This window comes from Pleurodeles waltl, chromosome 12 (genome assembly GCF_031143425.1).
Source record: "Pleurodeles waltl isolate 20211129_DDA chromosome 12, aPleWal1.hap1.20221129, whole genome shotgun sequence".
NCBI lineage: Eukaryota > Metazoa > Chordata > Amphibia > Caudata > Salamandridae > Pleurodeles > Pleurodeles waltl.
The window spans coordinates 600,352,596-600,370,884 of NC_090451.1; the positions used below are offsets into that span (position 1 = coordinate 600,352,596).

Consider the following 18,289-nt stretch of genomic DNA (forward strand, 5'->3'; position numbering starts at 1 on the left):
GGGTTAGCACCATTTACATCCTGTTAGCAAGTCTTCTTTTCTTGGTGCTCTATACTCCAGGAACACAGCTTGGTTTCTCCTGTATCTTCTCTTCTCTTGCAGGGCCAGAGAAACTCCTTCCTTCCCTGAGCAGACAGATAGCCCTGTAGTTGTCAAGCAATCTGTGCTGAATTCAGGTGATATCCCATCATGTGCTATGTCAAATTGGCGGAAATCCAAACGTGATCTCCCAGGTCCCAGTAACCATCCTCTCACAACAGTATTGTGTCCTCCTACCAATCATATCTCACACACACAAACATACACACTGGATGGATGTCAGTGCAAAGGATGATTGTCACATAAAAGTGAAATATTGAATGAGTTGGGCTAGGAGGCCTGAAAGAGAAAAAAATGTCTGCTCAGAACTAAAATCCACAAAAGCTTTATGCTAATGCCACCGCTTTATGTAAACCAGGGGTCTCCAACTTTCTGTGAAGTAAGAGCTACTTATGCTAAATGACAATCATTGTGAACGACTAATATTAGTGTTATAATAGTGGCCACATCAAACAAGATAACATTAGTGCCACCATATGCAAGATTACTAGCAGCAATGTGATCACCTCAGTGCATCAGACAGGGGTGTCTGCAGTATGGTAAAAAAGACTTTGCCAACTTGAAATACCTCTAAATGAGTAATACATAACAGCCATAGCTGCAATGCCCTGGCACCAAAGTAATATTAGTATGTCTCCCTGCATTATCACTCAAAATCTGCTTTATATTTTGGACATTCAGGCCCTCATTCCGCCAAACTCAAACTGCCACCTGACCGCTGGTGCTGTCAGGACGCCACAGGTCATATTCTGACTTCACCGCAGGGCCGGCGGGTGGTGAAGAGGGCCTTAACATTGACACCAGCTCGTAATCGAGCCAGCACCAATGTGGTGGTGCAGCGGGTGCAGCACCACCCGTCGCGCATTTCACTGCCCGAATACATGAAGGGGCTGTGCAGGGGAGATTCCTGCACTGCCCATGCTAAGTGCATGGGCAGTGCAGGGACCCCCATGGGGCCCCCGGCAACCTCATTCTGCCAGATTTTCCATGGTGGAAAAGCTGGCGGAATGGAATTAGTAATCCGGCAGGCAGCACTGCTTGCAGTGCTGCCCTGGTGGATTACAACCGCCAGGCCGGAGTCCATCTCTGGCTTGGTGGTGCCAGCGGTATTCCCACAGCGTTTCAGCCGCGGTCAGAATGTGGCGGATCGGACCGCGGCGCCAGACTCAGTATGAGCACCTCAGTCATTTTACTCCAAATAGCAGCATATCAGTTCTGAAAATACGCATATTTTTGTCTTGAATACACAATTTTGGCATTCATACAATAATTCACATAACCAGTAGGTTCTAATTTAATATGCTGGGATGCACAAAGGAGAGCTACTTACAAGTAGCTGGAGAACTACCAGTAGCTCACAAGCTACTTGCTGGAGAAGACTGATATAAGCAATCCAGAACATGGACAGCAGTCATAGGTCAAAACAGAGGACATGCTTGTTGCGCCTTTTTATTCCATAAAGCAGATTCTAGACCTTAGAATCATCATGGACAGGTCTAGGTCTCAGCATGTCTGCAAGATTACTGTGACAGCTGGCCCAAAGAAAAAGGCAAGCTACAATTTTCACATGCAGATGGGTCACAAAGGGCAGGAATAAATGCTTGCTTTACCATGTAGGGGCATTCTGGTTCTGACAGCATGACAAGCTGTATTGAAGGTATCACCAAATAATGATTTCTGGTGTTGTAATTTTTCCGGTGGGCATAGGTCATGTGGGAATGCTACACCACTTGAGGTTATCATAAATTCGTTTGTATCTGTACAAGTAACTAATGCACATGAGGCATGTAACATTGGCATTCCAGACTGAGCTACAAATGGTCTCTCCACCTAAGCATCTAAAAGGTAAATGAAGAAAGGTAGCCTGTAACTAAGGCAAGAATATCGCTCACTAGCATATGCATAATGAAAAAAAAACTAAACAGTGAAAAGTGACTAGAGTAAATCACTTATAACATGTGCCTGACGTATCATTAACAGGGTAAGTATATTATAGCAAATTCCACAATAATAGTTTAGTACTAGTGTCTTTAGTATTTTGTTTAGAACAAGGTAGCCCAAAAAGTATATAAATAAGATCTGCAAAAATTATTCTTGATTTTCAAATGACAATTTAATATAGATTTTTTGGCTCCATTGTTGACTAACATTTGAGGGCAACAGCTAAGAGAAAGTTCTTAGACTCACGGAGAGAGGCTGTTATAGTTCCAATATTTAAAAAGGGTGATCGGAATTTACCCTCTTGTTACTGCCCGATCTCACTATTGGATTCAACAGTAAAGATCTTGGGCAGGAAATTTTGGATAAACTTGAGACTTGGACTGAGTCAACTTCCTTTTTTTCCCAATTGCAATTTGGTTTTAGACCTTGCTTGTGGACAACCGAACAGGCTCTGAACCTGACTCTTATTTGGGAAAAGTATGTCAAAGCTAGGGGAGGTACTGTGCTTTCAATCTAGTGGACCGGTACATACTATGGGATCTAATGGGCCAGACAGGAATTAATCATTAATTGCTGGACCTAGTGCAGCGACTCCATACAGACACAACTGCTGAGGTACGCCACACTGTCTGGGGAATGCACAAGATCTATTCAGGTTGCTAGAGGTGTGAGACAAAGCTGTATTTTAGATCCTTTTTTGTTTTTATTATATACTAATTCTTTAGGCACCTTTTTATAGTCGTATTATAAAGATGTCCTCGTGTTGGTGATAGGCCGTTCCAGTGATTTTATATGCGGACAATGTCGTTCTTTTGGAACTTACTGCAAATGGGTTGCAAAATCTTTTAAATGGGTTCAATGATTTCATGATAAAATTAAAGTTAGAGGTCAACAATCAGAAATCATTTGTATTGACCAGTGGGCCCAAAAATGCTAAAACCAAATGATTTAATATAGGGGGTACTACAATTAGGAAAGTGGCATTTTTTTATTACTTAAGCATCTTGTTTGATGCCAGAGGTTCTTGGGAGAGGCTTATTGCTTAAAGAGCTTTAAAAATGGGGAACGCCTGTGACCTTATATTTAGGTTTGCCAATAGGCTAGGTTGTAAACCTGTTAGGGAAATTACATGCTTGTATAAAAGTACATGATTTTTGCTTGAGCAGGTTTTTGGGGCTGTGCAGCTCCAGAGAAACTACAGGTTGTTGAAAATACGTTTTTTGCCGTCTTCTAACTATACCACCAAGTACAGAAAGTTTCATTTCTCATCTTGGACTGGGAATGGGGTTTCTGGAGGATTTTGTAAGCATGGCCCCTTTGTTGTTATGGATCAAAATATGAAGCACTCCTATGGCGGGACTTTCATGGGAAGTAATAGTGAATTGCTTAAATTTGGATAATAGGCATGCAATCCCATGGCTGGTCTATACCAAAAATAATTTTTATAATCTTGGCAGGAGATCCCTTTAAGATGTCCCAGGGGAGATTGTCCCCCAAATAAAGGATAGTGTCAAAAAAATGTTTTCTATCTTATAAAGAGAAAGGGCGAATTGTAAAGTCTCTTAATATGGATTCTGTGTTGCAGTTTTTTTTAATGATTCTGGATTAAATTCTTATCTATCATGGTTAAACAATACCCAGTTGGATTTTATCTTACAAGGCTAAGGCTTAATATAATTCACAATTTTGTTGCTTTCCCTGCAGCTGGTTTGAGAGTGATTTTTTTCGGTGTCCATGTGATAATGTGTCACCACAAACAAATGCCCTTTTTATGCTTTTTTGTAAATTGTATTCCTTGTCTAGGGTTCAGTTTTCGTCCCATTTTAAAACACAAGCAGTTTACGACATACAGAGATGGCCTAACATAATTGCAATCTTTAGCCTTCCAAGAAATTTGCTTTTCTGATGTAATTTATATCAGGGATGCAATTAAATTACGGAAAGCGTATGACACCTAAGGAATTTTTTTTAAAGAGACCGTTTTACGTTTTAATATATGATATGTTGTTAAATTTGTATTCCCATTTTATTTACTTGCATTGGGAAGGGGCCAAAACTGCTGTGGGATTTTAGTGTTTGTTTTGTATATTTTGTTTTATTATTTATTGCGTGTGCGTTTATGGTTGTTAATTGGACCTAATACAATTTTTATGATGATGATAATTTAACCTTACATGTATATGACACTACTTTTTATTTTGAGTGACTGTTAACGCTGTCAATCATGACTCAAAGCCTATAAGGTACGAGAATACATTTGCCAGTAGAATATTATCCAACAAGTGTTCTCAAGTATATTGCCCCATTAGAGTTAATAATAGAACATCTACATCCCAGTGGGATGAAGACTGTAAACAATATTAGGGCATAAGATTTTGGTCATATGATGACGGTGCATACAATATTCTAACAAACAATCAACAGTGGTGATACAGACTGAAAAGATACGTATGGTTAAAAAACGTTAAATGGTATACAATACAAACGTTTTGTCTGTGCCGCACAAGAGTGATGGAATTATATAAGGCTTCGTATCGCACTAAAACCCATTAGACAATCAAATATGTGTGTCACTGTTTAGGTTAAATGAATATATATATATATATATATATATATATATATATATATATATATATTCGTAACCAAGTCCCGGAATGCAGGTGCTCCACACAGCGGTCCTGGATGGGTTCCGAGAGACCCTAATATAACCTAAAACACTCCTTCCAATATCAGGAGAACCAGGACACCTCCAATATGAAAATTCAGTTTATTTCAGCACAAAATCCAACGCGTTTCGGCAACAGCCTTACTCATGGACATCACATAAATAAAGTGCTTCACATATATACAGCCCAAGTTGGTCATAGAAATAAAGATAAGAGTGAAAATAAAGATAAAAATAGAAATAAACAACAGACAAATCCTAATACACCCACAGAAGAACACGTATTTGTGGTGGCCATCTTTGAAATGCACATTCAGTCTTAATACCATGTAATAAATGTTAAATAATTTTTAAATAGTTTTTAAATCACACTGATATCCCTCATAAGATTTACATTATCAAAAGACTTATTAAAAGTTACTTCTCATGATGTTACTCTTCAAACAATTGGTAGAAAATATAACAAATAAATAAATATTTGATACACCATTACAAATTTATAAAATAATTCAATTTTTAAATATCTCAATTAAATATTACAATTAGGTATCAAATACTAAATATTAAATATTAAATATTAAATATTTCATTTCCATGACGTTTGAGTAGAAATATCCATATATATTTTATCAAGTTAAAATCCAATATATTTTATAAAATATTTCATATAAATATTTAATACTCAAACCTATGTCTCAATTACTACCATTGTATCATGTACTGCCCAAGTGGGCATATACATTCACAAGTAACTATCCTGGAGGATAACATATCATTTCTGATGTTATACATAAACGACCTCGTTCTACTAGTGCATCATGACTTCTTAACCCAAGTGGGTGGACATACAAATTTCATTCATAATAAAAAACTAACACCTCTCCATATCTTAATATACATTGAAATAACACCAACACTGCAAAATACTATTGTAATAAAAAATGCTCATTGTACTACAAATCTACCACATATCTTCAAAATATATTAATTACTCTAGATGGATACTCAGTTCCTCACTCGAATTCAGCCCTACAGGTTCCAATGTCTCAAACTCAATTATGTATTTAGACTCCAAAGTGCGTAACGTCCTTACTCTATTACCGCCCCTTTTGTTGATCTTGACTTGATCAATGACCACAAATTTCAATAAATTCTCATTACCAGAGTGTTGCTTGAAGAAGTGCCTCGCTATCGGATAGTTTTTATCATAATTCTTGATAGCTCGTCTATGTTCCAGAACTCTTTTCTTTGCGCTATGTATCGTGCTCCCCACGTACAATTTGTCACATGGACATATCAGACAATAAACACAATAAGTTGTGTTACAATTAAAGTTCCCCCTAATTGTAAAACTGTCTGACATCCCTGGAACATTTAATGTTCTGCAGTTGTTACTAGTTCTGCAAGCTTTGCACTTCATACAACAAGCAAAACCTGCCAATTTAGTATTCTCCAAATGTCCCTTCAGTGTTACATCATTACGACATAAATTGTCTTTCAAAGATCTATTTCTCCTAAAGGTTATTTGAGGATTGTCACCAATCCAATTGTTTATGGTGGAGTCAGTCTGTAGAATGTGCCAGCTTTTGCTAAGAATAGACCGTATTTTATAAGACTGATTGTTGTATGTCGTAATGAATCTGATTGGGTCATTGTCCTTCACCTGACTCTCATTCGTCCTATACAAAACATTACATGTCCTAGCAAGTTTAAACCGAAATCGACCTTTCTTCCTGCCATCCAGTGTGATGCTCTTGATGTTTTTGAAAGAGAAATGACCAAACAACTGAAAAAGTTGAAATATGGTGTATTGAATGTGAAAAATAGTAATCTATCGGGTGAGCAGTGGCAAGCTCTCCAAGAATTGAAAAAAGATCTCACTATTGTCATTAGACAGTCTGACAAGGGGGGCAATGTGGTTATTCAGGATACCAGCAAATATGTGGCAGAGGGAGTGAGACAGCTCAGTAATGTCCAATGTTATGAGGAAGTGAGCTGGGGTGATGTGAGATTAATGAATGAGAAATATCATGCCATGCTTATAGATTGGAAAGATCAGGGTATGATAGAATGGGACGAGTTCCTATTTCTTAAGTGTGATCATCCAAAGATCCCAGTGCTATATCTCCTTCCGAAGATTCACAAAGATATGGTTAGTCCACCGGGGAGACCTATAGTTTCGGCTATGGATTCTCTTTTGGAAAATACTTCGAAATATATCGATTATTTTCTACGCCCCTTTGTTGAGTCAATACCCTCCTATGTGAGAGATACTACACACTTTTTAAAAATCATCGAGGACATTCAATGGGATGATGACTTTTTATTATTGACCCTAGATGTGACCAGCTTGTATACAAGTATAGATCACGATTTAGGGGTAAAAGCTATTAGACATTTTCTTAGAGCGAGATCTTTGTCTTTCCTTTTTCACTCAGAAATGTTATGTACTATGATTGAGTTCTGTCTCAAGAACAATTTATTTATTTTTGATGATCATTTGTACAAACAGTTGCAAGGGACAGCTATGGGCACCTGCTTCGCCCCCAGCTATGCCAATCTATTCATGGGCTGGTGGGAGGAACAGGTGTCTGAAGTGATCACTCAATTTGATGTCAATGTGGTCCTATGGTGCCGTTTTATTGACGACATTTTTGTAATCTGGAAGGGTGATGAGAAAGGAGCTAGACAATTTGTACAAGACTTGAACAATAATGATTACAATTTGAGATTTACTGAACATGTGAATCCAAATTGTATTGAGTTCCTTGATGTGGAAGTCTATGTAAGAGATAACAGATTGGTGACCAAATTGTTTAGGAAAGCGACAGCTGGTAACAGCTTGCTCTGTGCCCATAGTGCACACCCAGGGACCTTGATACGCAGCATCCCATATGGGGAATTGCTGAGAGCCCGGAGGAACTGTAGTGAGACAGCAGATTTCCAAAAGGAATGTGAGGTAATGTGTGAAAGATTTAGAAGTAGAGGCTATGGGGTTAAAGTTATTAATCAAGCTAGACGGAAAGTAGAGTCCTTGAAGAGAGATGATGTTTTGTATAGGACGAATGAGAGTCAGGTGAAGGACAATGACCCAATCAGATTCATTACGACATACAACAATCAGTCTTATAAAATACGGTCTATTCTTAGCAAAAGCTGGCACATTCTACAGACTGACTCCACCATAAACAATTGGATTGGTGACAATCCTCAAATAACCTTTAGGAGAAATAGATCTTTGAAAGACAATTTATGTCGTAATGATGTAACACTGAAGGGACATTTGGAGAATACTAAATTGGCAGGTTTTGCTTGTTGTATGAAGTGCAAAGCTTGCAGAACTAGTAACAACTGCAGAACATTAAATGTTCCAGGGATGTCAGACAGTTTTACAATTAGGGGGAACTTTAATTGTAACACAACTTATTGTGTTTATTGTCTGATATGTCCATGTGACAAATTGTACGTGGGGAGCACGATACATAGCGCAAAGAAAAGAGTTCTGGAACATAGACGAGCTATCAAGAATTATGATAAAAACTATCCGATAGCGAGGCACTTCTTCAAGCAACACTCTGGTAATGAGAATTTATTGAAATTTGTGGTCATTGATCAAGTCAAGATCAACAAAAGGGGCGGTAATAGAGTAAGGACGTTACGCACTTTGGAGTCTAAATACATAATTGAGTTTGAGACATTGGAACCTGTAGGGCTGAATTCGAGTGAGGAACTGAGTATCCATCTAGAGTAATTAATATATTTTGAAGATATGTGGTAGATTTGTAGTACAATGAGCATTTTTTATTACATTAGTATTTTGCAGTGTTGGTGTTATTTCAATGTATATTAAGATATGGAGAGGTGTTAGTTTTTTATTATGAATGAAATTTGTATGTCCACCCACTTGGGTTAAGAAGTCATGATGCACTAGTAGAACGAGGTCGTTTATGTATAACATCAGAAATGATATGTTATCCTCCAGGATAGTTACTTGTGAATGTATATGCCCACTTGGGCAGTACATGATACAATGGTAGTAATTGAGACATAGGTTTGAGTATTAAATATTTATATGAAATATTTTATAAAATATATTGGATTTTAACTTGATAAAATATATATGGATATTTCTACTCAAACGTCATGGAAATGAAATATTTAATATTTAATATTTAATATTTAGTATTTGATACCTAATTGTAATATTTAATTGAGATATTTAAAAATTGAATTATTTTATAAATTTGTAATGGTGTATCAAATATTTATTTATTTGTTATATTTTCTACCAATTGTTTGAAGAGTAACATCATGAGAAGTAACTTTTAATAAGTCTTTTGATAATGTAAATCTTATGAGGGATATCAGTGTGATTTAAAAACTATTTAAAAATTATTTAACATTTATTACATGGTATTAAGACTGAATGTGCATTTCAAAGATGGCCACCACAAATACGTGTTCTTCTGTGGGTGTATTAGGATTTGTCTGTTGTTTATTTCTATTTTTATCTTTATTTTCACTCTTATCTTTATTTCTATGACCAACTTGGGCTGTATATATGTGAAGCACTTTATTTATGTGATGTCCATGAGTAAGGCTGTTGCCGAAACGCGTTGGATTTTGTGCTGAAATAAACTGAATTTTCATATTGGAGGTGTCCTGGTTCTCCTGATATTGGAAGGAGTGTTTTAGGTTATATTAGGGTCTCTCGGAACCCATCCAGGACCGCTGTGTGGAGCACCTGCATTCCGGGACTTGGTTACGAATTATTTTTTGCAAATGCGGGAGCCCCTGTATTGGAACTACAACAGGAGATTTGATTTCACACGTGAGGTCGTGTAAATTATGGAGTGAGTGCCAATTTGAAATTATTTATGCTTTAGAAGAGACGTCGTTGAAAGGCTACGCGGGACGGTGCGAGACGACGGCACCGGTGTGGTGTCGGAGTAACTTTACGAGTGAGGCTTTGCCTTTTGCTTTCGGAGCCGGAGGGTGTGGCGTGGCTGCGTGGCACATTTTACTGTGCTTAGTGGAGTGGAAGTGCTCGTCAGCTCGTCTACACCCCGAAGTAATTTCCAAGCAAACAGATTAAGGAGCGGAAACCCATGGGCGACGGCATTAACCGTTTACTAGCATCGGAGGGGCGTGCGCTACGCTTTTAGTGTTTATCGCGGGCTGTCAATGGACAAGCGTTTGTTTTCTCTCCTGTGCATCTGGAATTAAACTCACCATTTGCGGAAGGAGGAAACAATAACGGCACTTTGGAGCAGTATACTATTGATTTGGGATTCTGGAAATAGTCGCGAAGGTGGTTTCGCGACTGTGAATGTACAATAATATTTATTGACATACCAGTGAAAAAATGGGATGATCAGAAAAAGATTGCCATCAAATCATTAGTCACAATTGGCTTACTCTCGGCCATATTATAAATGTTTGGAGGTGGTTTTGAACATCCCTGATGTGAATCAGTCCCTAATTGTAGCAGATTACAGGAACAGAGTGGCCAATGCATCAGATTTGAAGTTGTATTGTCCACATCCAGAATAACAACAGAGATATAAGTGTTTATTTGTTTGGAGGAAATTATTCAATTTGTTTCAGCAAGTATGGCTTCCGGACTGGAAGCACGACGAAAGGAGAAATCGGATAAATTGTTTTTTGCTCAGATGGAGGATGGATCCAATGCTCAGCTGGGTGGTTGTAATATGAAGGTAGAAATGAAATTGCAAACCCTATATGACAAAATGGAAAAATTGCACAAAAAGGAACTATCTAAATGGTGGGAGGTGGAATCACTACAAAGATATATTGATGTAGGGCGTGTCCCCAGGGGTTTGAGAATTTATACTATACCAACGTATGAGGACCCTGACCCAGAAATGCTGGAGGAGTGGGCTGAAAATTCGAAACTGAGCTCACTTAACATGATGCGTATATTGATTAAGTATGCAATAAAGGATAGAAGTAAACTTCTGGAGGAGATGGAGAAAGTGAGACTAGAGCTACTGTCATTGGTTACGCAAGAAATGTTTGATGAGTATATGAAGGGTTTGGAGAAGAAATTGTGCAAACTAGAGGAAGAGATCACTGGCAAGAAGCAAAGAAAATATATACGAGACTTTAAAGATTATCAGGCTGGTCGAATTTTAACCTTTCAACGAAAATACGACCATATGTATGAGGGTAGTACTGATGTTGATGTAAGGAATACTGAACAAGCAAGTCAGCTAGTTGAGGAACAAGAAGAAAGTGACATTTCGGATGGGAACCTCTCGGATGTGTCTGATACGGTTGTGTCTGGGGCTTTGACATCAGACAAAGCAAAGGATAGATCGAATTTTTTAAAACAATTCAGACTGTTGAATCAGGGAAGGTTGGAACAACACAAAGGAATTTATCCCCAGAGGGGCAGAGGACGAGGAGTCAGAGGAAGAGGAAGAGGAACAGACAAGCCAAGGAGAGGGGGCGCAGGAGAAGACGCAAAGCCCTTGGGAGTGGTAACTCGTGCACGCAAGTAACAACTATGAATGTCGTTAACCTCTCCAGTAGAGTATTGTCTGCTGTTGAAGAGGATCTCCTTTCTCTTGGCTTATCCTTTTGCCCAACTGGTGGTTTTAACTATACTCAAACTAGGATTGACACCTTCAAATTCATCAGAAAATTGAAATTAAAAAAGTGGTACCATACTAAAGTTAAAAGTGATGAGAAAGTGGTGGTAAGAGATAATGAGAGTAAACTATGCATTTCGGATATTGATGTACTTCACACAGCAATGGATTTGTGTGAGGGGGTGGATGCTCATGAGGATCCTATTCTAAATTTGATGGGATTAGATATCGCCTTAGACAGTACATGTCCTAGCAAGTTTAAACCGAAATCGACCTTTCTTCCTGCCATCCAGTGTGATGCTCTTGATGTTTTTGAAAGAGAAATGACCAAACAACTGAAAAAGTTGAAATATGGTGTATTGAATGTGAAAAATAGTAATCTATCGGGTGAGCAGTGGCAAGCTCTCCAAGAATTGAAAAAAGATCTCACTATTGTCATTAGACAGTCTGACAAGGGGGGCAATGTGGTTATTCAGGATACCAGCAAATATGTGGCAGAGGGAGTGAGACAGCTCAGTAATGTCCAATGTTATGAGGAAGTGAGCTGGGGTGATGTGAGATTAATGAATGAGAAATATCATGCCATGCTTATAGATTGGAAAGATCAGGGTATGATAGAATGGGACGAGTTCCTATTTCTTAAGTGTGATCATCCAAAGATCCCAGTGCTATATCTCCTTCCGAAGATTCACAAAGATATGGTTAGTCCACCGGGGAGACCTATAGTTTCGGCTATGGATTCTCTTTTGGAAAATACTTCGAAATATATCGATTATTTTCTACGCCCCTTTGTTGAGTCAATACCCTCCTATGTGAGAGATACTACACACTTTTTAAAAATCATCGAGGACATTCAATGGGATGATGACTTTTTATTATTGACCCTAGATGTGACCAGCTTGTATACAAGTATAGATCACGATTTAGGGGTAAAAGCTATTAGACATTTTCTTAGAGCGAGATCTTTGTCTTTCCTTTTTCACTCAGAAATGTTATGTACTATGATTGAGTTCTGTCTCAAGAACAATTTATTTATTTTTGATGATCATTTGTACAAACAGTTGCAAGGGACAGCTATGGGCACCTGCTTCGCCCCCAGCTATGCCAATCTATTCATGGGCTGGTGGGAGGAACAGGTGTCTGAAGTGATCACTCAATTTGATGTCAATGTGGTCCTATGGTGCCGTTTTATTGACGACATTTTTGTAATCTGGAAGGGTGATGAGAAAGGAGCTAGACAATTTGTACAAGACTTGAACAATAATGATTACAATTTGAGATTTACTGAACATGTGAATCCAAATTGTATTGAGTTCCTTGATGTGGAAGTCTATGTAAGAGATAACAGATTGGTGACCAAATTGTTTAGGAAAGCGACAGCTGGTAACAGCTTGCTCTGTGCCCATAGTGCACACCCAGGGACCTTGATACGCAGCATCCCATATGGGGAATTGCTGAGAGCCCGGAGGAACTGTAGTGAGACAGCAGATTTCCAAAAGGAATGTGAGGTAATGTGTGAAAGATTTAGAAGTAGAGGCTATGGGGTTAAAGTTATTAATCAAGCTAGACGGAAAGTAGAGTCCTTGAAGAGAGATGATGTTTTGTATAGGACGAATGAGAGTCAGGTGAAGGACAATGACCCAATCAGATTCATTACGACATACAACAATCAGTCTTATAAAATACGGTCTATTCTTAGCAAAAGCTGGCACATTCTACAGACTGACTCCACCATAAACAATTGGATTGGTGACAATCCTCAAATAACCTTTAGGAGAAATAGATCTTTGAAAGACAATTTATGTCGTAATGATGTAACACTGAAGGGACATTTGGAGAATACTAAATTGGCAGGTTTTGCTTGTTGTATGAAGTGCAAAGCTTGCAGAACTAGTAACAACTGCAGAACATTAAATGTTCCAGGGATGTCAGACAGTTTTACAATTAGGGGGAACTTTAATTGTAACACAACTTATTGTGTTTATTGTCTGATATGTCCATGTGACAAATTGTACGTGGGGAGCACGATACATAGCGCAAAGAAAAGAGTTCTGGAACATAGACGAGCTATCAAGAATTATGATAAAAACTATCCGATAGCGAGGCACTTCTTCAAGCAACACTCTGGTAATGAGAATTTATTGAAATTTGTGGTCATTGATCAAGTCAAGATCAACAAAAGGGGCGGTAATAGAGTAAGGACGTTACGCACTTTGGAGTCTAAATACATAATTGAGTTTGAGACATTGGAACCTGTAGGGCTGAATTCGAGTGAGGAACTGAGTATCCATCTAGAGTAATTAATATATTTTGAAGATATGTGGTAGATTTGTAGTACAATGAGCATTTTTTATTACAATAGTATTTTGCAGTGTTGGTGTTATTTCAATGTATATTAAGATATGGAGAGGTGTTAGTTTTTTATTATGAATGAAATTTGTATGTCCACCCACTTGGGTTAAGAAGTCATGATGCACTAGTAGAACGAGGTCGTTTATGTATAACATCAGAAATGATATGTTATCCTCCAGGATAGTTACTTGTGAATGTATATGCCCACTTGGGCAGTACATGATACAATGGTAGTAATTGAGACATAGGTTTGAGTATTAAATATTTATATGAAATATTTTATAAAATATATTGGATTTTAACTTGATAAAATATATATGGATATTTCTACTCAAACGTCATGGAAATGAAATATTTAATATTTAATATTTAATATTTAGTATTTGATACCTAATTGTAATATTTAATTGAGATATTTAAAAATTGAATTATTTTATAAATTTGTAATGGTGTATCAAATATTTATTTATTTGTTATATTTTCTACCAATTGTTTGAAGAGTAACATCATGAGAAGTAACTTTTAATAAGTCTTTTGATAATGTAAATCTTATGAGGGATATCAGTGTGATTTAAAAACTATTTAAAAATTATTTAACATTTATTACATGGTATTAAGACTGAATGTGCATTTCAAAGATGGCCACCACAAATACGTGTTCTTCTGTGGGTGTATTAGGATTTGTCTGTTGTTTATTTCTATTTTTATCTTTATTTTCACTCTTATCTTTATTTCTATGACCAACTTGGGCTGTATATATGTGAAGCACTTTATTTATGTGATGTCCATGAGTAAGGCTGTTGCCGAAACGCGTTGGATTTTGTGCTGAAATAAACTGAATTTTCATATTGGAGGTGTCCTGGTTCTCCTGATATTGGAAGGAGTGTTTTAGGTTATATATATATATATATATATATAGTTTGCAGTTTATTTTATTTTACAAAACAAAAACTAAATATAAACAAATAAAGATAAAATTAACAAACAATAAACACAGAAATGTCTAAAAAATAAATATTCTAAAATTGGGAGTCCTAGTAACCACCAGTGAAACTACAGTTATTATACTTTCAAGTTTATTGAAAAGCCATTCACATCCAGCACAAACACTCACCCTCCCAACTTACAGCCCAGGGCTCAAACCATATCTTACTATCTTCTGTAACCTGAACTACCTAACACTCTTTTCAGCCTCCTTTTTTATGCCAACTCAACTCACACTTCTGTCCCAAACACCTCATGCCCAATACAAACCTGCCCACCTTACCTACTCATCTCACTGTCAATTTAACTGACCAACCCGAATTACACACATCATCCAAACCAACAATTCAAGCACATCTGCTTTGCAGCACTAAAAGTATCCCACTCAAAGTAGCTTAGAATGTCTATCTGACAACTATGATCCACCCACACCAGGTATTCCAACTGGATGCACCGTGCACATCCATATATAGTATCAATGCTGACTGCCTTACATTCAAACTAAACTGTCCCCTAGACACCGAACCCAAATCACACTTTCTAATGAAAATGCCATGCATCCGAGTCACAGTCTTTTATAACTGCTTTTTACCAAAACAAAATATGTACACACCCTTTAACACTAGTGTCTTTCTACGTGGCACCAGAACCAAGCCAACATACACTGTAATCCAAGAATCTTGAATCCAACATAACACTCTCTAGTTAAAACACCTTCCGACTGCAGCAGAGAAGAGCTTTACTATGACAATTTTGACATGGGAGAAGCTCTGCTCAAGCTAATCTGACCTCAACCATAAACAAGGAATAGCTCCACTGTAGTGCTGAGAAAACCAACACTGAAGTTCTATATAACATGGAGACACTACTGAGAACAAAGGTTAATAAGATGCAAAGCTACACTGAACAGGAATAAAACTGTACATCAAGCATGATAAAATGTTTTGCACAAAAGAAAAGGTAGGACTAAAGCAGAATTTAGCTTAATCTTGTATCCTCAACAACATTTTAATTGTACTAGTACTTTAATCTTCTACAAAGCTCACAGTTTCCAGGGCTTTTCCACTTTCACTGCAAAGCAGTATTTGTCTACTGCACATACGTTCAACTAAACCAGACAGCGAATTTAGTACTTGAAAAGGGTTACTGTTCTTGCAGTGCTTAAACTAAAGTCCTGCTCAGCAATTTAAGATTCTTTAAACTGACCATCAGGGCATAACTAACCATCTTGGTGTGTATGAGAGATACGATACTTCAAACACAGGCTTCGGACGACTGGGAAATGGGACCCACCACAAGGCAATGCATTCTAATTACCACAGACTTGCAAAGTATGAGGCATCTGAATCCATGAGCCAAATCAACAGTCTCCCAAGCCTTATGTTCTTATGTTTCCTTATGTTCTTAAGTTTCCTTATTTCTTATGTTTCTTGTTGAAATTATGGTTTTATTGTGTGATTTACAATGCATACATATACATATATATATTCAGACACACACACAAACATAAATTGCTTTATCGTGCTTACCTGGAAAACACTTTTGGTTCGGATGCGATCAGTCACGAGATAAAAGATCTGAGCATGAAGACTGCCTGTATTGTCAATGTCCCCAATCAGTGTTGGAAAACTCTAAACATACCAAAAATGAAGAGGGGTTAGTTTCGTTCACAGAGTAGCAAACACTGAAAAATCAGTGAATGCAGAGAACAAATTATTTGAATGGACGGGCACACATACCCACCAACATAGATACAAGCATCACTGCATAGAAAACAAATTACTAGAGGGACCAAAGCACATAATGTAACATATATAAAGACACTCATACACCCTTTACGGTAACTATGTACATGGACAAATAGATCAATACTAAATAACTGTGGTACTTATGATGTAACATGTTGTTGCTTTCTAGCTATTTAATGTGTTTCTTATTTTGACATTTTGTTGCAGTTTGATTAGCACCAAATGTATGAAAATTAAGTAAACTGTTTACTACACTTATATCAAAAATGTGTGGTTGAATCATCAATAACATTTCAAATGTGCATCATGTTGTGAGAACGCTTAGCAATGAAAACATACAACAAATATGTTTAATGTGAAGGGAGGGAGTAAACAGCATTTGTGAGAAAATAAATGATGTGGTGGTAAGAAAGCCAGAGCATTCTTGGGTGTGCCATGCTGTGCAATCAACATGGATGGCTAAAGCAAACACCTGCCTAACCACGAGGAGCAGGTCAACCATGCCCTCTTTAAGTGAAAGCCACGATGACACAAAAAATCCCAATACTACCGTTCCACATTCCTTATCCTGCCAAATACAGATATCAAAGCCTACGATTGTCAATTTCAATCAGACTATCCATGTCTTATTTTACTGCATATCGAGAAAATGTGGCATATTTATCTCACCATTTGGAAGGATCCCCCTGCGACTTGATGCCCTTCAGGACTCAGTGAGAGGAATACATCCATAATCACACTCAGGTTCCTCACTTGGTGTGATAGGTTAGAGTGCTGGCCCATCTCTTTTGGCCAGACAGTGGGCAAGTGGAATATTGTCCATTTTCCATACTTTTAACTCGGTTTTGATGTGTTTAGCTTAATATGATTCATTGGCATTCAGTGGTTAACAGGCAGCAGGCAATTCTTAATTGCACAGAAGTAGATGGCCTTACTTTTTAGTACAATTTATGTGTCATATAAAACTAAGGCATACTGAGTTCTGATAGTGTGCTTTTGTAAACTAAAAGCACACCTATTAGAATTCATAATACATCAAATGCATTTTGGCATGCAATAGTAAGCATAAATGCAGAAAAATAATCGGCTATTGCAAATAAAAAATGGTCGTTCATCTTTCTTATCAGTAATCGCCTGTCCTGCCTTTAATAAAAGGCCTGCAGACCTATCTGTCTGCTGTTTAACGAAAATAGGCAGTCTCTAAAGCACAGCATCTGCAAATAAAACAAGAAATTTCAGATACATTCTAGTAGCTATTATTCTACATGTTGCTAATACTCAGGGTGGCCGATTATTAAAAGCGGATACAATGTCAATCAACATCAGCCCCTAGATAAACAGCAGATTCTTTTTCTGTGTCAAACACTTCTATAAGTATCTGCAACGACCGAATAAGTCAAAGTTTTTAATCCCAAGAAAAACGTAAAAGTCTCCTTCGGTATTTCCAACAACTTATTCCTATAATAGCCATACCTCTGTTGAGCTAAGCTGTTGGTCTCCTACGTAGGAAGCCTTGAGGTGATAGTTTGAATGACTGATTGTACTCATGTGGATTATGTGGCTGACCTGCAGAGACAAAAGGAAAACATGGTCTTTACAGATATGAATTAATTAACAAATCAATTAATAAACAGCATTAATAATGTGCTTAATCACCCAGGGCATCATTATGCTGATAATGAGAAATTGGTTTTGCACAACAGGAAGAAAACTAAGACGCCGAGCAGATTGTTAGATGTTACTAATATCCTCTGTAAATGTGGACATTTTTATTTACTCTACCTTCTCCTGATATCATTTAGGCGTGATCTTTCTTGATTTACCATTGCATCTTTACAGGAAAATTGTAAATGTCTGGATGCGGAGATGTACACTCTTCATTGTGG

At 37.5% G+C, this 18,289-nt stretch overlaps 1 protein-coding gene across 1 annotated transcript in view; it reads right to left on the reverse strand.

Annotated features, from left to right (window-relative positions):
• The window catches only part of TOMM40L (translocase of outer mitochondrial membrane 40 like), a 265,960-nt gene that overhangs the window by 209,490 nt on the left and 38,181 nt on the right, over positions 1-18,289 (reverse strand). The window contains exons 3-4 of the mRNA XM_069217818.1: positions 17,877-17,969; positions 16,185-16,286 (exon numbers count right to left, since the gene is read on the reverse strand). Coding sequence (XP_069073919.1) covers positions 16,185-16,286; positions 17,877-17,969 — 195 coding nt within the window. The remainder of the gene's footprint in view (positions 1-16,184; positions 16,287-17,876; positions 17,970-18,289) is intronic.